This window comes from Mesoplodon bidens (genome assembly GCF_964165515.1).
Source record: "Mesoplodon bidens genome assembly, chromosome: 17".
NCBI lineage: Eukaryota > Metazoa > Chordata > Mammalia > Artiodactyla > Ziphiidae > Mesoplodon > Mesoplodon bidens.
The window spans coordinates 20141054-20163739 of record NC_138174.1 but is presented as its reverse complement, the minus strand read 5'-3'; the positions used below and the strand labels follow the sequence as shown (position 1 = coordinate 20163739).

General features: G+C 40.5%; 1 protein-coding gene across 2 annotated transcripts in view; it reads right to left on the bottom strand.

The window, feature by feature from the left end:
* Positions 1–555: 555 nt before the first annotated feature.
* The window catches only part of HTR2A (5-hydroxytryptamine receptor 2A), a 60830-nt gene continuing 38699 nt past the window's right edge, over positions 556–22686 (bottom strand). For both annotated transcript variants that reach the window (XM_081214511.1, XM_081214512.1), the window contains one exon: positions 556–4375. In XM_081214511.1, coding sequence (XP_081070637.1) covers positions 3576–4375 — 800 coding nt within the window. In that variant the 3' untranslated portion in view covers positions 556–3575. The remainder of the gene's footprint in view (positions 4376–22686) is intronic.

Here is a 22686-nt window from a genome sequence, read left to right as displayed (position 1 = left end):
TAAACACCTGGAAAAGATACATACTGTCCCTATTTCCCTTTCCCTACATTTAGAGGAGAAATGATGAATCAGAGCAACTTTCCTGTTTATTCAATGATATAGCATCTCCTTGGTTTACTTTAATTCTTGAAGCTAGCTCCTGCATAAGTGTGTGTGTGTCTGTGTGTGTGTGTGTGTGTGTATAAATGTATCTGTGAATGTCTTCAGGTACACCTGTACACGTGAACCCACAGGTGGAACCAGACATAGTGATCAAACATGGAACATTTGTCTGCTACAGATAACTAGAAACGGGATCATTACTATAAATCTAACTCAACCAGGTGGGTCCTAGCTCTATGACCAAGCTCCAGAAGCACAGGCTTTGTACTCTCAAAACACCTGGATGGTACCTGGAGTTCCCAGCCTGATGACATGGGCGGTTTCGGGCAACTTTCTTTAGTGGACACAGCTATAGACTCAAAAAGTTGCATTTATTTTTAAGTATACTTTATTTACAATTATTCATTATTTCTTGAAATCTTGTAGAATAGCCTTGATTAAAATCATGACATAAAAATCTGCGCTGTATTTGTTACATATGGCACAGAATAATTTAACACTTTATGTTTCATTGATGCACAAATGGAAGAAGCACCTTGTGTAAAAGCAGTACAGTAACTTAGTTCAATTTGGCTATGGTAGCATTTAAAAAAATGACCATGAGATGGTGCTGTGCCCAAGTAGATTAAGTATGCTTTAAACTGAAAGTTTTCCCTAATTATGGCACTTTTTTCTTTAAACTTAGAAGAATCTACCATTCAACTTAAAGTAGAATAAGGTTGGTCGCTCTAACAATATTGACTAGGAGTGAGTCCTTTGATCACAGATCCATAAATAATTCAAGGACAGTTTCACTGGAGTGAGGGGTGTGTTAAAAAGCCTTAGTGGGACTTCCCTGGTGGTCCCGTGATTCAGACTCCGTGCTTTCACGGCTGAGGGCGCGGGTTCAATCCCTGACTGGGGAACTAAGAGCCTGCAATCTGAATGGCTGTGGCTTAAGAAGAAAAGAAAAAAAAAAAAAAGAAAGAAAACACAAAAACCTTAGTAATCAGAACATCCCCAGACTAAACAAAGGGCTCAAAGGTACCATTTTATTTAGGATCGATCAACTATGTAAAAGCAGCATTGTTTTCACCACCCTCACAGAATTGTGTTAAAAGTCTTCCCACAAAATTAGGTCAACATCCAGTTTATTTAAAGAGCTGACATTTCTGTTACATTTTAATCTGCTTTGACAGTAATGGAAGGTCATAGAAACATTAGAACATGAAATTCACATTTAAATTGACATGATACAAACATGCACACGTGTATATATTGTGTTTTCATTAATGACTTGCTTTTCCTCCATATAAATATATAAATACTGAATAAAGTGCATGGGAACATGTCTGTACAAGAATACAGATACATGTTTGTCTATATACACTTGAATAGATAATTATGGAGAGAAAAAAACATAACACATTTGTAATATATATGTAGTCAAAAGACTTATCAGGCAGTATTTATGTTCATTCTCATCAAGATTGAGTATACGGGTGTAGAATCTGTAGTCTTTCCTCTAATATATAATGAGATGGGCAGAGTTATAAACTAAGGCAAAATTAATTGAGTAGAGACTTTTTAACATTTGTATCAGTTAGTATGGTATAACCATGAAAATAGTTTAGTTCAAATGCAGCCTAGATACTAGCAGCTTATTATAAATTCTAGCTTTGAAAAAAACCCCTTTCAATGTACCTAAAAGGACATAATTAGGACAGACCTAATGCATTTCCAAATTACACAACAGAATCTCCCACATTCTTTAGTTTTCAAATGTATAGTTTTTTCTAATGGCATACAGCAAAAACTTTTCTCATTCAATAGAAATGCTTCAGTATTGTCATCACATATCTAACGTCCATTCCAATAAGAGTGTGCAATTTAACCTAGAGTAATAATATCAAGGTGAGTTAACTGCTGTTAATCTCTGTCTCCTTAACAAACTTTTCTATGAAATATTATATTACTGCTTTTTGGGGGGTGGGATGTCCAGTGTCAGTAATAAATGAGCTTGTTTTCAGGAAAGTGGAATAAAAATTTGCTCAAAAACTATGGTAGTCATAGTTGGGGTCCAGGTTGAAGCTCATATTCCTAAATTAATTGCAGATTTTGACCTCAAGTGGTATTTTCCCCCTCCTTTGTTTGGTTGGTATTCGTTGGCAAGCAGTCAGGAAACTTACTGAGAAAACTACCCTTGGAGTTGAAATAAACTTGTTTCTGAGCCAGGTGAGAAGGAAATAAATTGAACTGACTCTCCACATGTCTGTTAATTACTATTTTGATAAGTGCCATTCAAATTAGGTCCTATTCTTTAAAGGCAAAGATCTTGTTTTAATTGTTTTTATATCCTTAGTACCTAGGAAATTTCTTCACAGATGGTGTACACTCAATCAATGATTGTGAATCCAAAGCTGAACAGTTTTAGTAAATAATATAGATTGATTTGAAAGCATCGATTTATCTGATGGGTGCCAACAGGTGGGTCACCTGCGTTTTACAGAGATGTCCTAAGACTCTACTGCTGTCAGTAGCCAAAAACCTGACTTTATTCCTCAATCCTGACACCGTTACATCAATACCGCTTACTGCTCAGAGGAGCGCAGGCATGATGCAGTCATTAAAGAGAAAGTTACCAAACACTTCTGTGGTGCTGTTAGGAGAAGCAATTTCTAGAAGTGTATCTGGTAATGTTTGATTATCCTTTTGATGGTTTACCTAATAGAGCAAACACTAAACAAGACCACACTGGAAATTCAGAATAAAGCACAAGTAGTAGAAGAGAAAGCAGCAATAGTTATTAAATAACACTTAAAATCTTGTTCACTTCTGAGAAGAATTAATTTGAAGTGCAGCAAATGCCAGCAACTTTGTGAATATTGCAAAATGGCATCTATGAAAAAGCAGGATTGAAAAAGTTGTCAAGTATTTCTTTTAAGTATCTTAGCAATACAGATTTCATAGCACTGTCTTTAGTGTCTTTCTGTTGTTGTCATCCAAAACGTGTATCATGGTAAGTTTTAAAGAGAATTTTTTCTTTATGTAAGAGGCCATTATATTCATCCATTGTTTCACTATTTAGAGCTATTTTTGTTTACAGCGACAGGTAACCAACTCATGCCATCAATTAACAACATAGCAGCAAGGTTTTCACTTGCAAATAGAAGATAATTTAGATTTATTTATGGCCTCATTGTAATTATACAATAAAAGCTAATTATTTTAAAGACATATAATTTACAATGTTAAAAATAATATCATAAAGCTCACAGCTGAAATGCTGTCAGAATATTTTTGAAGTGCACGTTTTGTGGCATTGAACCCTGCTTTTCACTGACATAATAAAATGAGGCATATAGATATTATTGTTGGTTCCATTAGACTGGCCTCATTTTTTCCAGTCTCCCTATTTTCTTTTTTCTTTTTCCTCCCAGATAGGGGGAAAATTGCTCAGTGTGCCCTCCACAGTTGCCATGGCAACCAGTCCATCACACACAGCTAACCTTTTCATTCACTGTGTTGATGTTATCTGTAGGAGCATCTTCTGAATGTTGTTTTCCTAGAGCAACCATAGTGCAGTCATTATCTGTCATCTTGTCATCTTCCTTTGAATTCTTTCTTTGTCCCATTTGGAGTTGACTAGACTTGTAGGCCAAGGCTGGGATAGTGTTCACTAAAATTAACTGCAATGGTTTTTTATTTTCCTTGTACTGACACTGAATATACCTGGAAAAGGCCGACCTATAGGTCTTATTGAACAGTGTGTACACTAGAGGGTTGACTGCTGAGGAGAGGTAACCGATCCAAACGAACACATTGAGCAGGGCTCCGATGACATCCTCGTTGCAGGACTCTTTGCAGATGACGGCCATTATGTTGGTGATGAAGAAGGGGCACCACATCACCACAAACAGAAAGAAGACGATGCCCAGCACCTTGCAAGCCTTCTGCTCGTTGCTGATGGACTGCATAGTCCTCCTGCCGTAGGAGCCTGGCTCCTTGTGGATGGACCGCTGGAAGAGCTTTTCTGAAGACAGGGAGCTCTGAGGCAGGAAGCTGAAAGAAGCTAATTTGGCCCGTGTTCCAAGATCATTCACACACAGAGTAGCTTCTTTCTGGAGCGACTTGATGGTTAGAAAGTAGGTGATCACCATGATGGTTAAGGGAATGAAAAAAGACACGAAAGAGCCAATCAGGACAAAGTTATCATCGGCGAGTAAGCAACTTCCTTCCTTAAAGACCTTCGAATCATCCTGGAGCCCAAAGACTGGTATTGGCATGGATATACCTGGAGTTGGACAGAAAATGAAACACGATTATTAAGGAATTGAGTATACGAAGGCAGGAGCATCACCACATAATGGCTGTTCACAGGATTTTTTTTTTTTTTTTTGCGGTACGCAGGCCTCTCACTGTTGTGGCCTCTCCCGTTGCGGAGCACAGGCTCCGGACGCGGACGCGCAGGCTCAGCGGCCATGGCTCACGGGCCCAGCCGCTCCGTGGCATGTGGGATCTTCCCGGACCGGGGCACGAACCCGTGTCCCCTGCATCAGCAGGCGGACTCTCACCCACTGCGCCACCGGGGATGCCCTGTTGACAGGATTTTATATTAGCATTGTTCAAAACTTAACACAGGCACTTCCCTGGCAGTCCAGTGGTTAAGACTTTGCCTTTCAATGCAAGGGGTGCAGGTTTGATCCCTGGTCGGGGAGCTCACATCCCACATGCCTCGTGGCCAAAAAACCAAAACATAAAACAGAAGCAGTATTGTAACAAATTCAATGAAGACTTTAAAAATGGTCCACATCAAAAAAAAAATCTAAAAAAAAAAACTTAACATATGCTTTCAAAGAGAATTAAAATTCCCTTGGACTTACTTATCTGTTTTATAAATATATATTACATAGTTCCTTATATTTAAATTGCCCTATATAGACAATCCTTTACTTATAAAGAAATACAATAAATCTAAGTTTAATTTTTTCATGCTATATTTTTCTGATTGTAACATTATACTTATTAACTGAAGAAGAAACACTGAGACAAAGAAAAAAATTAAAATGACCAAATGATGCCACCACCCAGAGATAATCATCATTAACAATTTGATGATGTTTATTTTAGGTACACACACACACACCATGCACGCACATTTAAAAACAAATTCAGATTCTATTTCATATACAGTTCTATACCACTTTTTTTCACCTTACGTTTCATGAGCATGGTTTATACAAATAACTTCATAAAATCAAAAACAAAATATATTTTCTTTTAGAAAATTCGGAAAATGCAAAAAAGTAACAAGTAAAGAATAATAACATGTATTCTTGCCAGTCGGGCAACCATAATTTACTTTTTGTGTAGTTTTATTCTTCCATTTCCATGCATATATATATATATGTGCATGTAATATTTTATGTGCAGTTTTATATCTTCTTATTCCGTTTAACATTAAATCATAAAATAGCACATATCTTAAAGTATTTTTGAAAAACTGTTTTCTAATGTGAATTTAAATTAACTTTAACCAATTTTAATTCTTTTTTAAAAAAACTTTTTGTTATGGAAAAATTGTAACATATACAAACAACACAAAACAAAACAAAACAAAATCCAGCACAATGAACCTATTGCCCAGCTTCAACAATGATCAACTCAAGGCCAATCTTGTTTCACCCATATCCCTACTTGCTGCAACCCTCCCATGTTATTTTGAAACAAATCCCAGACATCATATCATTCAATCTGTAAACATTTTAGTGTATATATATATATATATATATATATATATATATATACACATATATATAAGCTATTCACTCTTAAAAATCCTAATACTATCACAATACCATTCCTACTCCTAAATAGAAATTTAGTATTTCCTAAATATCATTAAATAGAGAGTTGGTGTTCACATTTCCTATGTCCCATAAAAGTCATTATATATTTTTAATAATATTTTTATAAGTAGAGCATTCCAAAGGGTGGATTACAAACAAATAAGCAGCCAGAGACTTTTCCTATAGACAAATACACATTTGGGTACGTAATGAGACAAATATATGGGAACGTGAGTCCGTGGTCAGTTGCTTTGTCGCTCACATTTGGGGAACCTGTAAAGGTCTTAGGCTCAGGCAGAGGAGGGAGCAGAGGGAATGAAGGCAACAGCTGGCCTCTCATCATGCTAATTTCTCCCCCATGACGATAGGACCAGCTGGCCACAACCACCATTGTACAGTTTGGGGGAAGTGGGAATGTCTTCCTCTACTGGCCTGGGACTGGTCAGGCCAGGCAATCATGTGTTTGTCATAAAGGACGAATCAGGATGATGGAGAAAGGAGAGGAAACATGAATCAAATACTCTTTATAACTTAGTTTAAGGTTGCTTCCTTTGTGAAGGGTAGATACCACAGGGGCACCCTGGGAGCATCAGCAAAAAGTGTCTTCCTAACTCTTGCCCATGTGTTCAGCTCCTTCAGAACTGTATAATAGGGAGTGTCCTGGTCCCTGCTTCTGACCACCCTTTAGAGTCTAGTAAGTGGTCACAATCCAGCCAGGAACACAGGTTCATTCCAGAGGTGGGAGCTACTGCTTGCTTGACTCTTGCTATCCGTGGAAAAACTTCCTTTGAGGATCTATAGTCTAACGTCTGCATACTCAGAACAGAGCTCATCTCCATCCAACTATGGATTGGACTGTCCTAACCTCACGTCACCTCACACTGGCCATCCTTGCAAGGAGGGTACATTAGCTCGAGTTAATGTAATGCTTAACACAAATCTCCCTCAGTGACATTCGCCACTGTTCACAGACTGAGTTGTCAATATCTGTCACTTGTCTGTGCAGGGCCATCCCAGGATTCTTGGAAGGTGGAGGCAAATGACATCAGAGCCGTTCTTAAGGACACTCTGTGGTTGATGACTCTTCATTTCCTTCATTCCTCTCTGTCCCTGGCCTGTTTCTGGGAACATTCTGTGGGCCAAGAAGAGATGGAAGAAATGTGGCTCCAAGAGGGACATCCTCTGAGATTCTGGGTACGCGTCAGTTTTGCTTATCCTTCACAAAACTCTTGATTGTAAAAGTTAAGACACGGTTTCCAAGAAGAGTGTTTTGCTGTTCTAATGTTTGAACATATTATCTGTGAAAGGTGTTGCCTGTACTAATCTACAGGATCTTTGTTAGTGTAGTTATTCACTAATTAGAACGGATGCAACCAACATGCCTCCATGGGTGTGGTGAGGATAAAATGAATCAAATATGCAGAGTACCTAGGACAGTGCTTAGTGCAGAGCAGATGTTCTACCAATGGTAGGTAAGCATGAGAGTAGCTTTCTTTGCAGGATTATTCAGATTAAATACACTAACTTGATTTTTCTCTAATTTTATTCTATTTTGCTTTGCTTATGTATGCTGGACTATAATGTACAATAGATCTTAAATCAAATGAAGTTAAAAAGACTTTTGGCTGTTGTCTCTATAGTTAATAAATAATGATGTAATTATTATCTTCTGCCAGGGTGACAAAGGGTCTCAATCAATTTTAGTTTTGTACAGCTAGAACTGTTGATTGCTTTTCTAAAGTGATGAATTATAGCCATTATGATTAGTCATGATATACAGAAACAAAATATCAACTGTCCAAGGAAAAAGTATATGATTTTTGTTATTCAGCTCTTGGGTGTGCATTTTCCTGATTAATACAAAGGAAGTCACCACCTTGAGAGCCCTTTGCCCTATTTGTTTGTGACCTGGTAATTTATATAAGTGGCAATTCTCAATTAACCAGAATATAGGATTACCTAAAACACCAAATTTCAGGCATTTGGAATTCAGATATGTACCGTGCCATTGTTTGAGGAGAAGACATACTTTCTCTCTCTCTCTCTTACACACACACACACACACACACACACACACACACACACACACACACACACACACACACACACACACACACACACACACACACACACACACACACACACACACACACACACACACACACACACACACACACACACACACACCCTCCATAATGGCCCAGCTTCTGTGGTCAGGGAGGGAAAGGGATGATGGAGCCATTTCACTGAAGTACAGATTCCTCCATTAGCTCCCTGGGATGAAGAGCCACTTTAAAGCAGCTGGGGCAAGAGGGCACAGATAGGTCATCTACTAGGGAGACCTTGGTTTGGAGGGGCAGAATCAAACTGATTAGGTCTTTAAATGGCCCATTCCTCTTTATATGTAACAAAAATATCTTGAATGCTCTCAAATACGGTTCTTTTCAGTGTCTTACTCATAGTAGATGGTAAGCAAGGGTTTAGGGAAAGAATACCTAGACAGTTAAAGCAAAACTCTATAAAAGAGGGGGAGGAATTTATGGCAAAGAACATTTAGATAGACTTTGTGGGTACAATAAGCAATTCAAAAACAAGCTCCTACCGAGAGAGACAAAGACGTTCCCTGATAGCCAAGATTGTGGTCACAGCCATCTCCAGTGCATTCATTTTCTGATTGCTTTGTTTGATAATAGCTGCTTTTGGAGACCTGAGATCTCCTCTCACTTGAAATTTCTGCATATAAAGCGTTTTCCTTTATGAACAAATAGACAGTAGTTTGAGCTACGTGACTCTGCATTTTGTTTAACATATTTTTCTGAGGAGTGGAAAACAGCAATCAAAATTCAGTATGAGTATTGGATACTCCTTGCTCATTTTTATTTTTTTTATTCAGACTAAGACAATGAAATAATAGGAAACATTGACACCCAGGAACATGAAGGCTTTGGCTGGTGTCTTTCTTTTAGGGTAGCCCTGCCTAGTCTTCTTGTATAAAGTTTGCACTTCTGGTTACCACAGTCAGGATAAATGGCTCTAACCCTGTAGCACTGGCTGTGAAAAGCAAGCTTTATTCTTAATCCTAGATTTTTACACTTTAATATTTTGGGACTGAAGGTACTTCTGGGACAGTGTTTCCTTGGGAAATAAGAAGGTTGATTTACTAGGGAGAGATCCTCTGATAGGGAACCGGTGGGAATTCCCAGGTCGTCAGGTCAGGTAGGAGGTGGAGAGGAAAGAAACAAATACCTCGGGACTCCCGTGAAAAAGACCAAATTTTGGTTCATAGGTTTAATTTCCCCTGAAACTACTACTTTCCCTTTGCATTTTAACACATGCTGAATTTTTTCAAGTTATAAGAATGGATTTACTAGCAGTTTGACAGAAAGTGAATACTGAAGGCTGGTCATCATACCACAGGGAGAGAGAGATTGAATATATAGGCCAACTGGGGCTGAGACTCACCATCCATCTAATACAGAGTTAGCTCTGAGTTAGCTCAAGAGTTGCTGAATTCCATATAATTGATGGTCTGCTGACAGGGCAGGTGTACATAGCAGTGAAAGCGAGACATACATGTCAGTTACCCAAGAAATTGTATGTTTCTTCTTAGATTAATTCTGAATATCTCTGACAATAAATTGTAACTTTTCAAAGTACTTTTACTTGTATTCATTTACTCTGAATTGATTTTTTTTTTACAAAATTGTAAAAATACTAACCACATTGCCCTATAGGCAGATAAACATTTCATTTTAAGGAAAAACTGAGGCTTAGCAAACTTAAGTAATTTATTTAGAATCACACAGCAACTTAGGGGGAAAAATCAAGACTCAGGTTTCTCAATTCTTATGGCTGATTATTTGTTTCTTTAATGGTAGTTATAAAAGTCTATGATTATATCAGAGGTCCTTAACATCGGTTTTAGGAAGAGAGTGATAGTCCTAAAATCTGCAAAATTTGTATTATGTACACTGTTTTGGAGAAGATAGAGCCAGAATTTCTCTGTAGCAAGGACCTAGGGGTGGCAGCTGGTTGGGTGTGGAGAGCCAGGCAACCTGTCTTGTGGCTATATTTGTTTTTAATTTGACTGTTTGATTATTTGGGGGTGGTCTGGAGGCTGTAGATGGAGATCATGTTCCCAGACCATACTCTACATTTCTTTTGAGACGTGTCTAATGACATCCTTCTTTCAAGGCATCCCTTGTATGAAGCCTTCCCCAAATTATTTCTCTCCATAATAAGAACTCCTTTTTTCTCACTCTCTAGTCCTTCCTCACCTCCATAAATAATTTACACTGAGCTAACTCACACTTCTAATGCCTTAGAATTTTTCTCTAGAAATGTCATTTCAACCACGTGATGATAATCTCATTAATGGCAGAGATATCATTTCTGTTACTTATTGCAGGTCTCTCCAGCATCATGCAGCTCTGTTCATACTTGGAGCTTAGTAAATGCTTGTGGGATTAGTGAGCAAATGAATGAGAAGAAGAGAAAAGATAAGGAATTATAAATGTAAAGTATAATCAATTTTATAGACACAACTTGCATTTACTGGATTATTGCAGAATATTTTCCTTCATTTCGGCCCAAAAAACAAATGAGTAAATGAGGTTACCAATTAGCCACATAGGACAGAAAGAGGGAAAACGGATATTTATGTGACACTTAACTTGTATACCTTGTGAGAGAACTATGTATAGGATTAACCAGCACATGTGCTGACTACCTTAACAGCTAAAATCACAAGGGAAAAGATGGCTGTGAAATGCGGCACCTGAGAGAGAATCAGGAGACCTGGGTTTATTCCTGACTGTTCTAACTCATAGATCTAGAGCTGTTGTTTCTCTCAAAGCTCTCTTTCAAGTAAATTAAATAGGTATGTTTTAGGAAACTAGAGCATGATACAGTGGGGAAGGCACAGAATAGGGCATCACAAGACACAGGTTTGCACCATCACTAGCTGAGCGACCTTAGGCTGCTTAATTTTAAAGCCTCCCTCTGTAAGGTGGAGATAATAAAAAGAGGCCTTCCCTAATTTACCTACAGGGTTTTGGTGAGAAAACAGTGAGGTGATGTGTCAATTATTTTGTAAACTCTTAAGTTGAAAGTGATTATTATTAACTTGTCACTATGCTTGATTCTGTGGGTACCACAGAAGACCTTTGAGAACCTTTGTTAAGTCTAAGATATTGCAGGGAAAACGAAACAGACACAGGTGATTTATTTATTTATTTATTTTTAATTTTTTTTTTTTGGCTGTACGCGGGCCTCTCACTGCTGTGGCCTCTCCCGTTGCGGAGCACAGGCTCCGGACACACAGGCTCCGCGGCCATGGCTCGCGGGCCCAGCCGCTCCGCGGCATGCGGGATCCTCTGGGACCGGGGCACGAACCCGTGTCCCCTGCATCGGCAGGCGGACTCTCAACCACTGCGCCACCAGGGAAGCCCGACACAGGTGATTTAGAAAGACAACAGTGCAGGATAGAATGAGATCAAGAGGCAAAATAGGCGACGTGGATAAACACTCCTACACGATGTCAGAATGTGATGATCATTGTGGGTTAGTGTCTCCAGGAAAGAGTTGTGTAGGGGACAGGATGGCTAAGCTGGGTCTTGTGGGTGAATAGATTCTGGACAGGGGTCAGGCGCAAAGGCAGGGAGACAGGTATACGATCGCTGTACATCCAGGGCCGAAGTGCACTTGGCCTTGCCAGGGCTGAGTTGAGCTGGGTTTGGCAGGCAACTGAACTCAGGAGTAAGCGCACATGCTCATCAGAGGCATCAAGCAGGTCCTCTGTCTGTGATAGCAATCTGTTTTAGTCATTCATCCAGTGATCAAATATTAATCAAACATACAGTGAACTAGCCACTTTAAGAATTGAGAGGAAGAAGCTGCTTGAGTCTATAATCACTACAGTTCAAGACTTTTGGCTGTCATTCACGAGCTCACAACCCAAATCAAGCCTAGGAGGAAGAGCATACGAGGTGTAAGCAGAAAATCTACATTTAGCACTGACATCAAATTGTTAAAATGCAATCAAGGTAAATCTGTATCTACCCTGGATATTTTTTTAAGGTAGCTATAACGCAGGATAGCAGTTCTCAAACATTTTGGTCTCAAGACTCTTTTACACATTGAAAAATTACTGGGGACTCCAAAGCGTTTTTGTTTCTGTGGGTTACATCTATAAATATTTGCTGTATTAGAAACGAAAGCTGTGAACACTGAAGATAATTTATCAACCCATTTTAAAATAAAATGAATAAATCATTATATATTAACATGAATAATATTTTTATGAAAAATACTTATGTTTTCCAGAACAAAACAGTGAGAAGAGTGGCACTGTTTTGCAGTTTTGAAAATCTCCTTAATGTTTGGCTTAATAGAAGACAGCTGGATTCTCACATATGCTTCTGCTTCAGTCTGTTATATTGCATGTCAGGTATCCTCTGGAAAATTCCCCTGCACCCTCATAAAAGGATGAAACAGAAGAGGGCAAATGATGCTTTATATTTTCCCAGGTTTACTGAGATATATTTGACACAAACCATTGTGTATGTTTAAGGTGTACAATGTGACGATTTGATACACATATATTTTGCGAAATGTTTACCACAATAAGGTTAGTTAACACATCCTTTACCTCACATAATTACCATTTTTTGTTGTTACAGTGAGAACATTAAAGCTCTACGCTCATAGAAACATTCAAGTATACAGTAAGTATTGTTAACTGTAGTCACCACGCTGTACCTTAGAGTCCAGAACTTATTCATCTTAGAACCAAAAGTTTGCACCCTCATTTCCCCCAACCCTGGGGTTGGTAACCATCATTTTACTCTGTATAGATTCCACATATAAGTGAGATCATACAGTATTTGTCCTTCTCTGTCTGATTTATTCACTTAGCATAGTGCCTTCAGGGTCCATCCATGTTGTCACAAAAGGCAGGACACAAATATATATACACCATATTTTCTTTATCCATTCATCAGTGGACACTTAGGTGTTTCCATATCTTGGCTATTGTGAATAATGCTACGATGAACATGGGGGTGTAGATACCTCTTTGAGATAGTGATCTCCTTTACTTCGGATATTATTATTACTATTATTATTATTAAAATAGTATTGACCTCCTTGGCTTCCCGAAAGCATCCCGGAGATCCCTGGAAGCCACTGACGTGTAGAAGAAAAAGCCACCAGCTTTGAATCAGAAAACTCAAGTTTGGATCCCCTATGACCTTAAGCAAGCCACTTAATATGTCTGAGCTTTTTCTCACATAAAATGGGGGATTTGGGCTTCCTTGGTGGTGCAGTGGTTGAGAGTCCGCCTGCTGATTCAGGGGACACGGGTTCGTGCTCTGGTCCGGGAAGACCCCACATGCCACGGAGCAGCTGGGCTCGTGAGCCATGGCCGCTGAGCCTGCGCGTCCAGAGCCTGTGCTCCACAACGGGAGAGGCCACAACAGTGAGAGGCCCGTGTACCACACAAAAAAAAGGAGGATTTAATAGTATCCCCATTAAAGGATTCTCATGAGGACTATAAATGAGAATTGCTCTCCTGTTTATAGTAAATACAGAATTGTCTAGCAGACAGAAATAATAGAGAAGAATGTTCGACAGCCTTTCTTAGTGTGCAGACCAGCTTGCTGTCGTCCTTGCAGCTTAGCTTAAAATCTGTCTTGCTTGCCTCTTTTGCACAGAGGTCCGAGAAGAGGGAACCAGTTCACCAGTCACTACAAGGGCCATGTAGAGCAAGACCATCTCCCAGACTGGCTGAGAACAGACTCTTATGCTCTGACATTTTCCAAAACTAAGTAGCAAGTGGTGAAAATTTAACGACCTCTTCTGCAGATGGTGACAATTAAGTCAACTGCCACGAGTACTGAGTAATGGGTGTGCAATGTGATATGACTTCAGAAAGTACATGTTAGGATTCACAGAGCAAGGATAAAAAAGAGTTTTCTCCTGTGCACTTCCTCTGTGGGAACAAGGGCGGCCTGATGACATCTGGGGCTTCTTTCACAGGTGCTGGGATTCGTGGAAATCAGCACGAATGGCTTTCTCCCAAGGCAGCCCCAGTGAAAGGTTCTCAAAGATGGATCTACCACTGCTTGCTTTTTCAGTCATGGAGTTTGGTTTCAAGAAATAGAAGCTGATTGGGCTGATTTAGCAGAAAATGAGTTTAATAAAAAGGATACTGAGTAGTTCAAAGAATTCTTGAGAGGGCCTGGCTCCAGGCTAAAATTCCAGGAGTAAAATTGCATTGCCGACCTGGTCTGATGAGGAACCTTCTGCTGTTTTCTTCGTCCACTGAGCATCAGAGCCTCCTGCCTCGTCAATGTCACTTCTTTCCTAGGGAATCAATTATGCAACCACTGGGACGCTGATGGCCCAGCTACCTCCATGCTGGCAAAGACATCATATTTGTTCACTTTGCTCTTTTCCACATCACAGTTTTGCCAGGAACCACAGTTTTGCCATGGTCTTTGGAGGAACCTAGACCGTGAGCCAATGTCCTAGCTACCAGGAAGGCTGGGAATTTGAGTTCTGCCTCTTGGGAATTTCTCCAAATATAGAAAGGCTAGTTGAAAGAGACAGGCAGCTATGACTATGCCGGGTACCCATTTCACTGGACCTAGGTATGGCCCAATTTGCAGCTGTTTTAATTGGGCTGGGTGTGGGGAGATGCCTCGTCCAAAAATGGCAAGGCTGGAATTTCTGGCCTTTTCCTATTTTTCTCTTTTTCCTATGATTGTTCTCTTTCTCTGTCATCCCTGCAGTCAGCATATGTTCAAGTATCTAATACTTAAAAGTAAGTCAGTCTGGGAATTACATACCAGTAGCTGTGAACCTGAATGCATATGGGACTAATGTAGTCATATAGCTGGGTTATGAGTTGGGGTATAAGATGACAGGAGAGTGGTGCTTGGAAAACTGAACAGGACAATTGGGTTCAATTAAGAAAAAACACATTGTGCAAGCCAAACCAAACAGATCTCTGGGCCAGACCGATTTTTCATTTTTCAGTTAGCTTGGCATAGGTTTGGAGCTTTAAAAAGTGTTTTGGGGTGGATTCTTCTTTATTCACACCTCTTATAGGCTTCTCATCTTGGCCTCGTTCTTGAGGTCACTGTCCCTGTCCTGATAAACCAACACTGTTTCTACCATAAGGCTCAAACACATTTTAATTTTTGTTTCTAAGTCCTTTGATCAAGCAGCGTCTTTCTCAGCGTGGGTTGCAGATGCACTCCCCTTGGACTCAGACCAGTGCTTCTGCCACACAGGTGGATAAGCTCTTGTTCTGACAGGTGTCCCTGGAGGAGGGGGACACAGAAAGTCCCTAACTAGTGACTCCCTTTTTTAACCTGAGCTGGTCTTCTGTATGGCCCTCCTGTCTTAGCCCCTCGCTCTTTGAGCTGGTAGGATACTAGAAGCTTCTTAACAGCTTCCCAGTCTTATCCTCCATCCATCTGGTTGGCCCAGACCTCCAAACTTCCCATCCAGTTTAAGGGAGTCTGAGATGAAGAGCTTTGGGTTTTGATTCTCCTAGACTGTGTTTTTAGCAAGTGCTACTAAAAGTACCACTCTGTGAGATTTCATTTACTCTAACTTCTACAAGGTTATTCCTACCCTGAAATTTTACTGATGTTGGGGGACATAAAATTTTTGCAACAACTGTTGGTGGGAATGTAAATTGATTCAGCCACTATGGAGAACAGTATGGAGGTTCCATAAAAAACTAAAAATAGAGCTACCATACGACCCAGCAATCCCACTACTGGGCATATACCCTGAGAAAACCATAATTCAAAAAGAGTCATGTACCAAAATGTTCATTGCAGCACTATTTTACCATAACCAGGACATGGAAGCAACCTAAGTGTCCAGCGACAGATGAATGGATAAAGAAGATGTGACACATATATACAATGGAATATTACTCAGCCATAAAAAGAAATGAAATTGAGTTATTTGTAGTGAGGTGGATGGACCTAGTGTCTGTCATACAGAGTGAAGTAAGTCAGAAAGAGAAAAATACCATATGCTAACACATATATATGGAATCTAAGAAAAAAATGGTTCTGATGAACCCGGGGGCAGGACAGGAATAAAGACACAGACATAGAGAATGGACTTGAGGACACGGGGAGGGGGAAGGGTAACCTGGGATGAAGTGAGAAAGTAGCATTGACATATATACACAACCAAATGTAAAATAGATAGCTAGTGGGAAGCAGCCGCATAGCACAGGGAGATCAGCTCGGTGCTTTGTGACCACCTAGAGGGGTGGGATAGGGAGGGTAGGAGGGAGACGCAAGAGGGAGGGGATAAGGGGATATACGTATACATATAGCTGATTCACTTTGTTATACAGCAGAAACTAACACAACATTGTGAAGCAATTATACTCCAATAAAGGTGTTAAAAATTTTTTTTGCAACATTGGAGAGACATTTCTCTGGTCTAATGCCTGCTTCTGAACGCTGCATCTTCCCTAGTCTAAATGTGACCTAAGCTTGCAGAAAGATGTACTAATATTGGGTTAAAAAGTAGCTTTAACCAAGAAGTTTATCCAGTTGTTATCAAGAGGATGGTTTATTGGTTTTTAAAGAGCTGAAATAGAGCTTAATGATCATCTAGCGAAGCATCTTCTTTTTACATTTGATGAACCAAGGCAGAGAGATAGTAAGTAAAAAGAGTGAGAAAAACCCTATATTTACAGATGTCCACCATAGGTAGTATAGGCACTGTGTAGGTGTTCACAGATGTTAGCAAATTTCATCCTCACAAGGCACAAATGAGCCAGGAATTATCCCCATTTTACAGGGGAAGAAAACTGAGGTTCCAAAAAATTCTATAATTGGCTGTAGGATTTTCAATTAGTAAAGGAATGAGCTAGGAGTCAAGCCTAGGAATCATTTGTTTTCTTCTGTACCTTTTTTTAAAATAAGCTTTACTTTTTAAGAACTTTAGATTTACAGAAAAAATGTGCTGATAGTACAGAGAGTTCACATATACCCACACTCAGTTTCCCCAGTTACAGACACTACATTAGTATGGTACGTTTATTACAATTAGGGAATCAATATGGATACATTATTGTAAGTTCATACCTGATTCCCATCTTTTCAGTTTTTACCCACTGTCCTCTTCCTGTTCTAGGATCCCATCCAGCACCCCACACTACATTTTGGGGTCATGTCTCTTTGGCTTCTCACGGCTGTGGCAGTTTGTCAGACGTTCCTTATATTTGATGACCTTGACAGTTTGCGGAGTACTGGTCAAATATTTTGTAGAGTGAGTCTCAATTGGTGTTTGTCTGATGTCCTTCTCATGGTTAGTCTGGGGTTATATGTTTTTTTTAATTACATTTTTTTATATGGCAGGCTCTTATTAGTTACATATTTTATACATATTAGTGTATATATGTCAATCCCAATCTCCCAATTCATCCCACCACCACCCGGCACCCCCTGTACCTCACTTTTTGTCATGACCTTGGCCTCATGGTCCCTAGGCTAGTGGTCCTTTGACTACATCAGAATGTTTCGTTAGCTCCCTGACTGCTTTCACTTTATAACTAATACTTTTTTGAATTTTAGGGATTAAGAATGTTCATGGGTCAAGAGCCTTGAGATGCAAATGAATATTATGTGGGATCTTATACACTGGAGGTAGGAATAGAAACAGGAGATAGAAGTGGAAAACAAACGAAAGGGCTGTGCATTGCCATTGATATAACTAGACTTCACTCTCAGGGCTCTTCAGTACAAGTATCCTATTCAAGGTCACAAATAACTCTTTAATAAACAATAAACAAATATGTAGTTGCCTACTTGGCCTTGCAATGTGGATGTCTCTAAGAGGCATCCTAACTTTACACGGCCACAATAGAGCTCTGGATTGCATCCCTCACTGCTCCGCCACCTTTCTCCACTTTCCCCGTCCTAGTTAAGGGCACTACCATCCATCTCTATACTCCAAGCCATTAAGATTCACACCTGGATTCCTGCAAGAGCTTCCCCACTGCTCTCACTGTGTCCACCCTTACCCATGTAACCCTTTGCTTGAACCCTTCAGAGATCACCCATTGCACTTAGAGTAACGACTACCTCCTTACCTTGGCTGCAAGGCCTTCTCTTATCAGCCCAGCCTCCCTCTCTTTCCTTGTCTCCCGACACTCATCTCATCGCTTCTTGATGAATTGCTTGAGCTGCACTGGCTTCTTTATGACCCTTCAACCCCATCAGCTGGTTTCCACATAGGACTTGGGACTTGCTGTTCCCACTGCCAGGAACGTGTCCTCCATGTTCCCATGGCCGGCTCCTTCTTTATCATTCAGCATCAGTTTTAATTCCCTCTCCTTAGTGAGCCCTTTCCTGACAACTTAACCTAAATTAGCCCTTGCTCACCCTGCCTGAGTCACTCTATAGCACAGTTCCCTGATTTGTTTTCTTTATAGCACTTGTCACTATATGAATTTTTTATTGGTCTATTTATTTGCTTGCTTGTTTATTGTTTGTCTTTTTCCATGAATGTAAACTCCATAAAAATCAGGGACTTTTCCCAAGATAGTGCCTGGCACATAGTATCTAAGCATTAAAAAAATAAATAAAGATTTGTGGAATAAATGAACAAGCAAATTCAGAGGCCTTTGGGACATAAAAAGAAGAGCAGAAAGCAATTATGATTAGATAATAGACTTTCTCATTACCTTGGTTATAGGGATAAGGGCAAGAGGTTGCCCAAATATAGGTCATTTGGGGCACTAGAAATTCTAGTCAAATTAGGTCTTTGTAGGTGATGAAGGTAAAGCTATTAAATATGAGGGCTTTCAAGAGATAGTACCCTTTCTCTCATACCCTGCAGTTTATAAGATCCTTCATCTTTACAGCCTAACACTTCTTTAGGGACACTATGTAGTGGTGGTAGGGATCGTAATAATAATAATAATATAATAGTAGTAGCAAATAGTTGTATGATATTTTCTATGTTCTAAGCACTGTCCTAAGTGCTTTACACAAATTAGCTCACTTAATTTTCACAGCAACCCTGTGAGATACGTACTATTATTATCTCCATTTGCTGATGAAAAACTTGAGGCACTGAGAGGTTAAGTAACTTGCCTAAGGTCACACAGTAAGTGGCAGAACTAGGATTTTGAGATGCAGCCCATCTGGCTCCAGAGTGTGTATGTTTCTTTGCTCTGTGGTCTCAGCACAGTTCAGCTGTCAGGCATGCAGGCGCGAGGGGTCAAACTACCTCATTTCAGCAAATCTGCTACTTAACAAATCACATCACTCCTGGATTCTGCATCATCAGGTCTGGATCCTGAAATTCATGCTGGGCCCTAGCTATGAAACATGCTGATGAGTGCAAGGCTCCTTCTTTCTTAGTATATAAATTTCACATTGAGAGCCATTTAGATGCTATTCATGGGAAGGCCAGTCAGGGCTTTCCATAAGAGAGAAACAAAAATGAAGAGATATGATATGGAACCGGTCATTCAGGAGCTTAAAGTTAAGGAGGAATTATCTACTATAAGTCTTTAATGCACATGTCCCAGTTTTTTTAATTTGACATTTTTACATTAACATGAACAATTTGAACATTTTTAAAATTACAATTTCCTCCACTATTTTTTTTTTTTTTTTTTTTTTTTGTGGTACGCGGGCCTCTCACTGTTGTGGCCTCTCCCGTTGCGGAGCACAGGCTCCGGACGCGCAGGTTCAGCGGCCATGGCTCAGGGACCTAGCCGCTCTGCGGCATGTGGGATCTTCCCGGACCGGGGCACGAACCCGTATTCCTTGCATCGGCAGGCAGACTCTCAACCACTGCGCCACCAGGGAAGCCCCTTCCACTATTTTTTTACACTCATTCTCTTTGCCTGGTTTTCAGCTGATTGATATCCTGCACCTGTGCTGACGTTGAATGTTTTTCTTCCAAGTTAACCTTTAGATGATTTCATGGATGGGGGTGGGGCAGAAACCCTCTGAAAATGAATGCAAAAGTTTATGTTCTTCTGACTGTAAAATTTTCAGGGGAAAGGTAATCCCGCAATACTCTGTGTTACTCTGTAACACAAAAATGATTCTGGACCATTGAACCTGGATATACAAAGGCTACATTTCTGTGTGTGTGTGTGTGTGTGTGTGTGTGAGAGAGAGAGAGAGAGAGAGAGAGAGAGAGACTGTGTGTATGTGCCTCCCGATAAAATCACAGCTTCACAGCTTCATAGTTCCATATCTCCTGGATAGTGCTTTCCTTAGAATATAGAAGCAATTTATACTTTAAATACACATCAAGAGACACAAGTCACAGTCAAAAATTTAATGAGCCAGTTAATTTTAAGGAAAAGCAGGAAAATGATAAAAGGATGAGCTTTTTGATGAATTGTGTATTCAGGTTTAAAACACATGCACACACACACGTGCACACACACACCACAAAACATATTAGTATCCTGGGGAGAAGATAATTTGCCAGTTACATACGTGTTAAAATTGAAGCAATTCTTAGAATAAGTCAGACCAAAAGAATACTTTCACATACACAAAAGACAACTTTCATACAATGGAAACAGGAACTTCTGAAAAATTGCTCAGTTGTCCAGTTTACAAGGGTAGGATGGTTTTAGAGCAAATGGGAGAGAGAGAGACTCTCCTTTTAACAACATTTTGGGCAAGTGGGGTAGTGGTGGATCCAGTGAAGTAAACTGTGAACTTCTTGATGCTTCGCTCACTGCTTTTCTAAACTTCATGACAGTAGCAAAGGTACTGTTAAACCAGCTCCAGCCCACTAAATTCTTGAACTGATACATTTTGTGGGGGACAGAATCCCCACAGATCCCTTGAAATGCTCACATCTAACTCCAGGAACCTGATTACGTTGTATTTCACAGCAAAGAGGACTTAAGGTTGCAGATGAGAATTAAGGATGCCAATCAGTTGACCTTCAAACAGGTGAGGATCCTGGATCATCCAGGTGGGCTCACTGTAATCACAAGCGTACTTAAGGAGGAAGAGGGAGGCGGGAGGGGCAGGTCAGAGTGATTCAGTCTTGGAAGATGGCGGCCGGTGGACTCTGGAAGCTGGAGAGGGCGAGGTGACGCTTTCCCCCAGCCCCTGGAAGGAACGCAGCCCTGCTGATGTCTTGACTTGGCCCGGTAAGACCTATTTTGGACTTCTAACTAGATTTGAAGGTAACACATTTGTGTGGTTTTTTTTTTTTTTTTAAGTTGACAGAAGTGTTGCTTAAGTTTGTGATAATTGTTACTGCAGCAACAGGAAGGGTACACACATTGCCTGGACCGGTTCCTTCTTTGATACTTGGGGGTTGCTGTAAGTAGGCACATTCAGGGGGTCAGAGAGCGGGGCCTCTCCAGCCTTTGCTTGTACACAGCGGCCTCTGCTCCCACTGTTTTGGTAGCCCTGCCTTTGTTCATTTGGAGTGAGATTCACCCGGCAAACTCGTCAAAACTTGATGAGTTTTGATGCTATCCAAGCTCATGTGTGAACTTTTAAACCTTCCTGTGAGGAAGAAAACTATTCCACAATATGAAAAGCAGCCTTGCTTTTCACCTTTATTTATTGTTATTAAAGTGCAATTCACAGTTGTAGTCACCTGGGGTGAAATAAGCATGAGACCGGGTGGGGGGGTGGGGACAGCCAGACAGAAGCCCTGCCTTTTGTCCTTGGTCCTTCCTCTTCCTCATACAAGCTACGGATGTGATGGACTTGTTCTCCCATAAACATTTACAATAACCTTGTTAAGTTCCTCAAATCCTTTGGATATTTGAATTGAAACTGTGGGTTTAATTTTGGGGGAAACTAACATCTTAGTTCCACAATTTACGATGTCAAATTATCCCAATATGAACATGTTATATCTTTTTAACTGGCTAAGTCTTATTATTTTGTCTATAATAGTTTAAGGCTTTTTTGTCATAAAGGTCTTGGGAATTCTCATGTTACATTTTTTTGCATCCAGTGTTGCTGCCTGTGTCAATCTGTGTGGTTGTTACTGTTCCTTTGTATGGTGTGTTACTTCTGAATTCTCAGGTAAAGGTTGGGCTACTAGTATTTCCTTTCTAGATTTGCTTCTCATGGGCCTAAGTATTTTTTTTCGAGTTTGTTCTGAGGATTTAAGCTGCCACAGCTGATTGTATGCAGCAGAAGGGGTTTTACAGCTCACGCCCTAGCCTGTGTGCCTCCTGGTGATTCTATGGCGGGGGGAGGTGGGGTGGGGAGGATGGACCTTTGGGCAGAGGACCTCTAGCATTAAAATGTGGGCTCGAAGATCCCCCACTTGCCCACATCCTGCCTGGATGCCTCCACGGCCCCTGCGTGGGCTGCTGCTCTAGCCCCCAGTCCCCTATCTCTTGGGCTGGGCGGGGCAGGAGGAAAGAAAGCTTGGGGGGCCAGCTGGCTGCTCCTCCCTTTCCCCTGGGCTCTGATTTGGCGGTTCTCGACCTTGGAGCACGTTGAAACCACCTCACAGCTTTAAAATACTGACACCTGGACTGAACCTATAGTCTGAGCCCCAGGTGAGGCCTAGGACAGAAGGTTTTTAAAACTCCACAGGTGATTCTTATGTGCTACGGAGGCCAAGAGCTGCAGCCCCGGCCTGAACTTAGCCCACCGGCTGAAGGAGGTACCAGCCAAGGTTGCTGTTTCTCTGTTTGGTCACCAGGCAAGCAGTCCCTGCCAAGGGCAGTGGCTCTAAGGGGGAGCCCACTCCACTG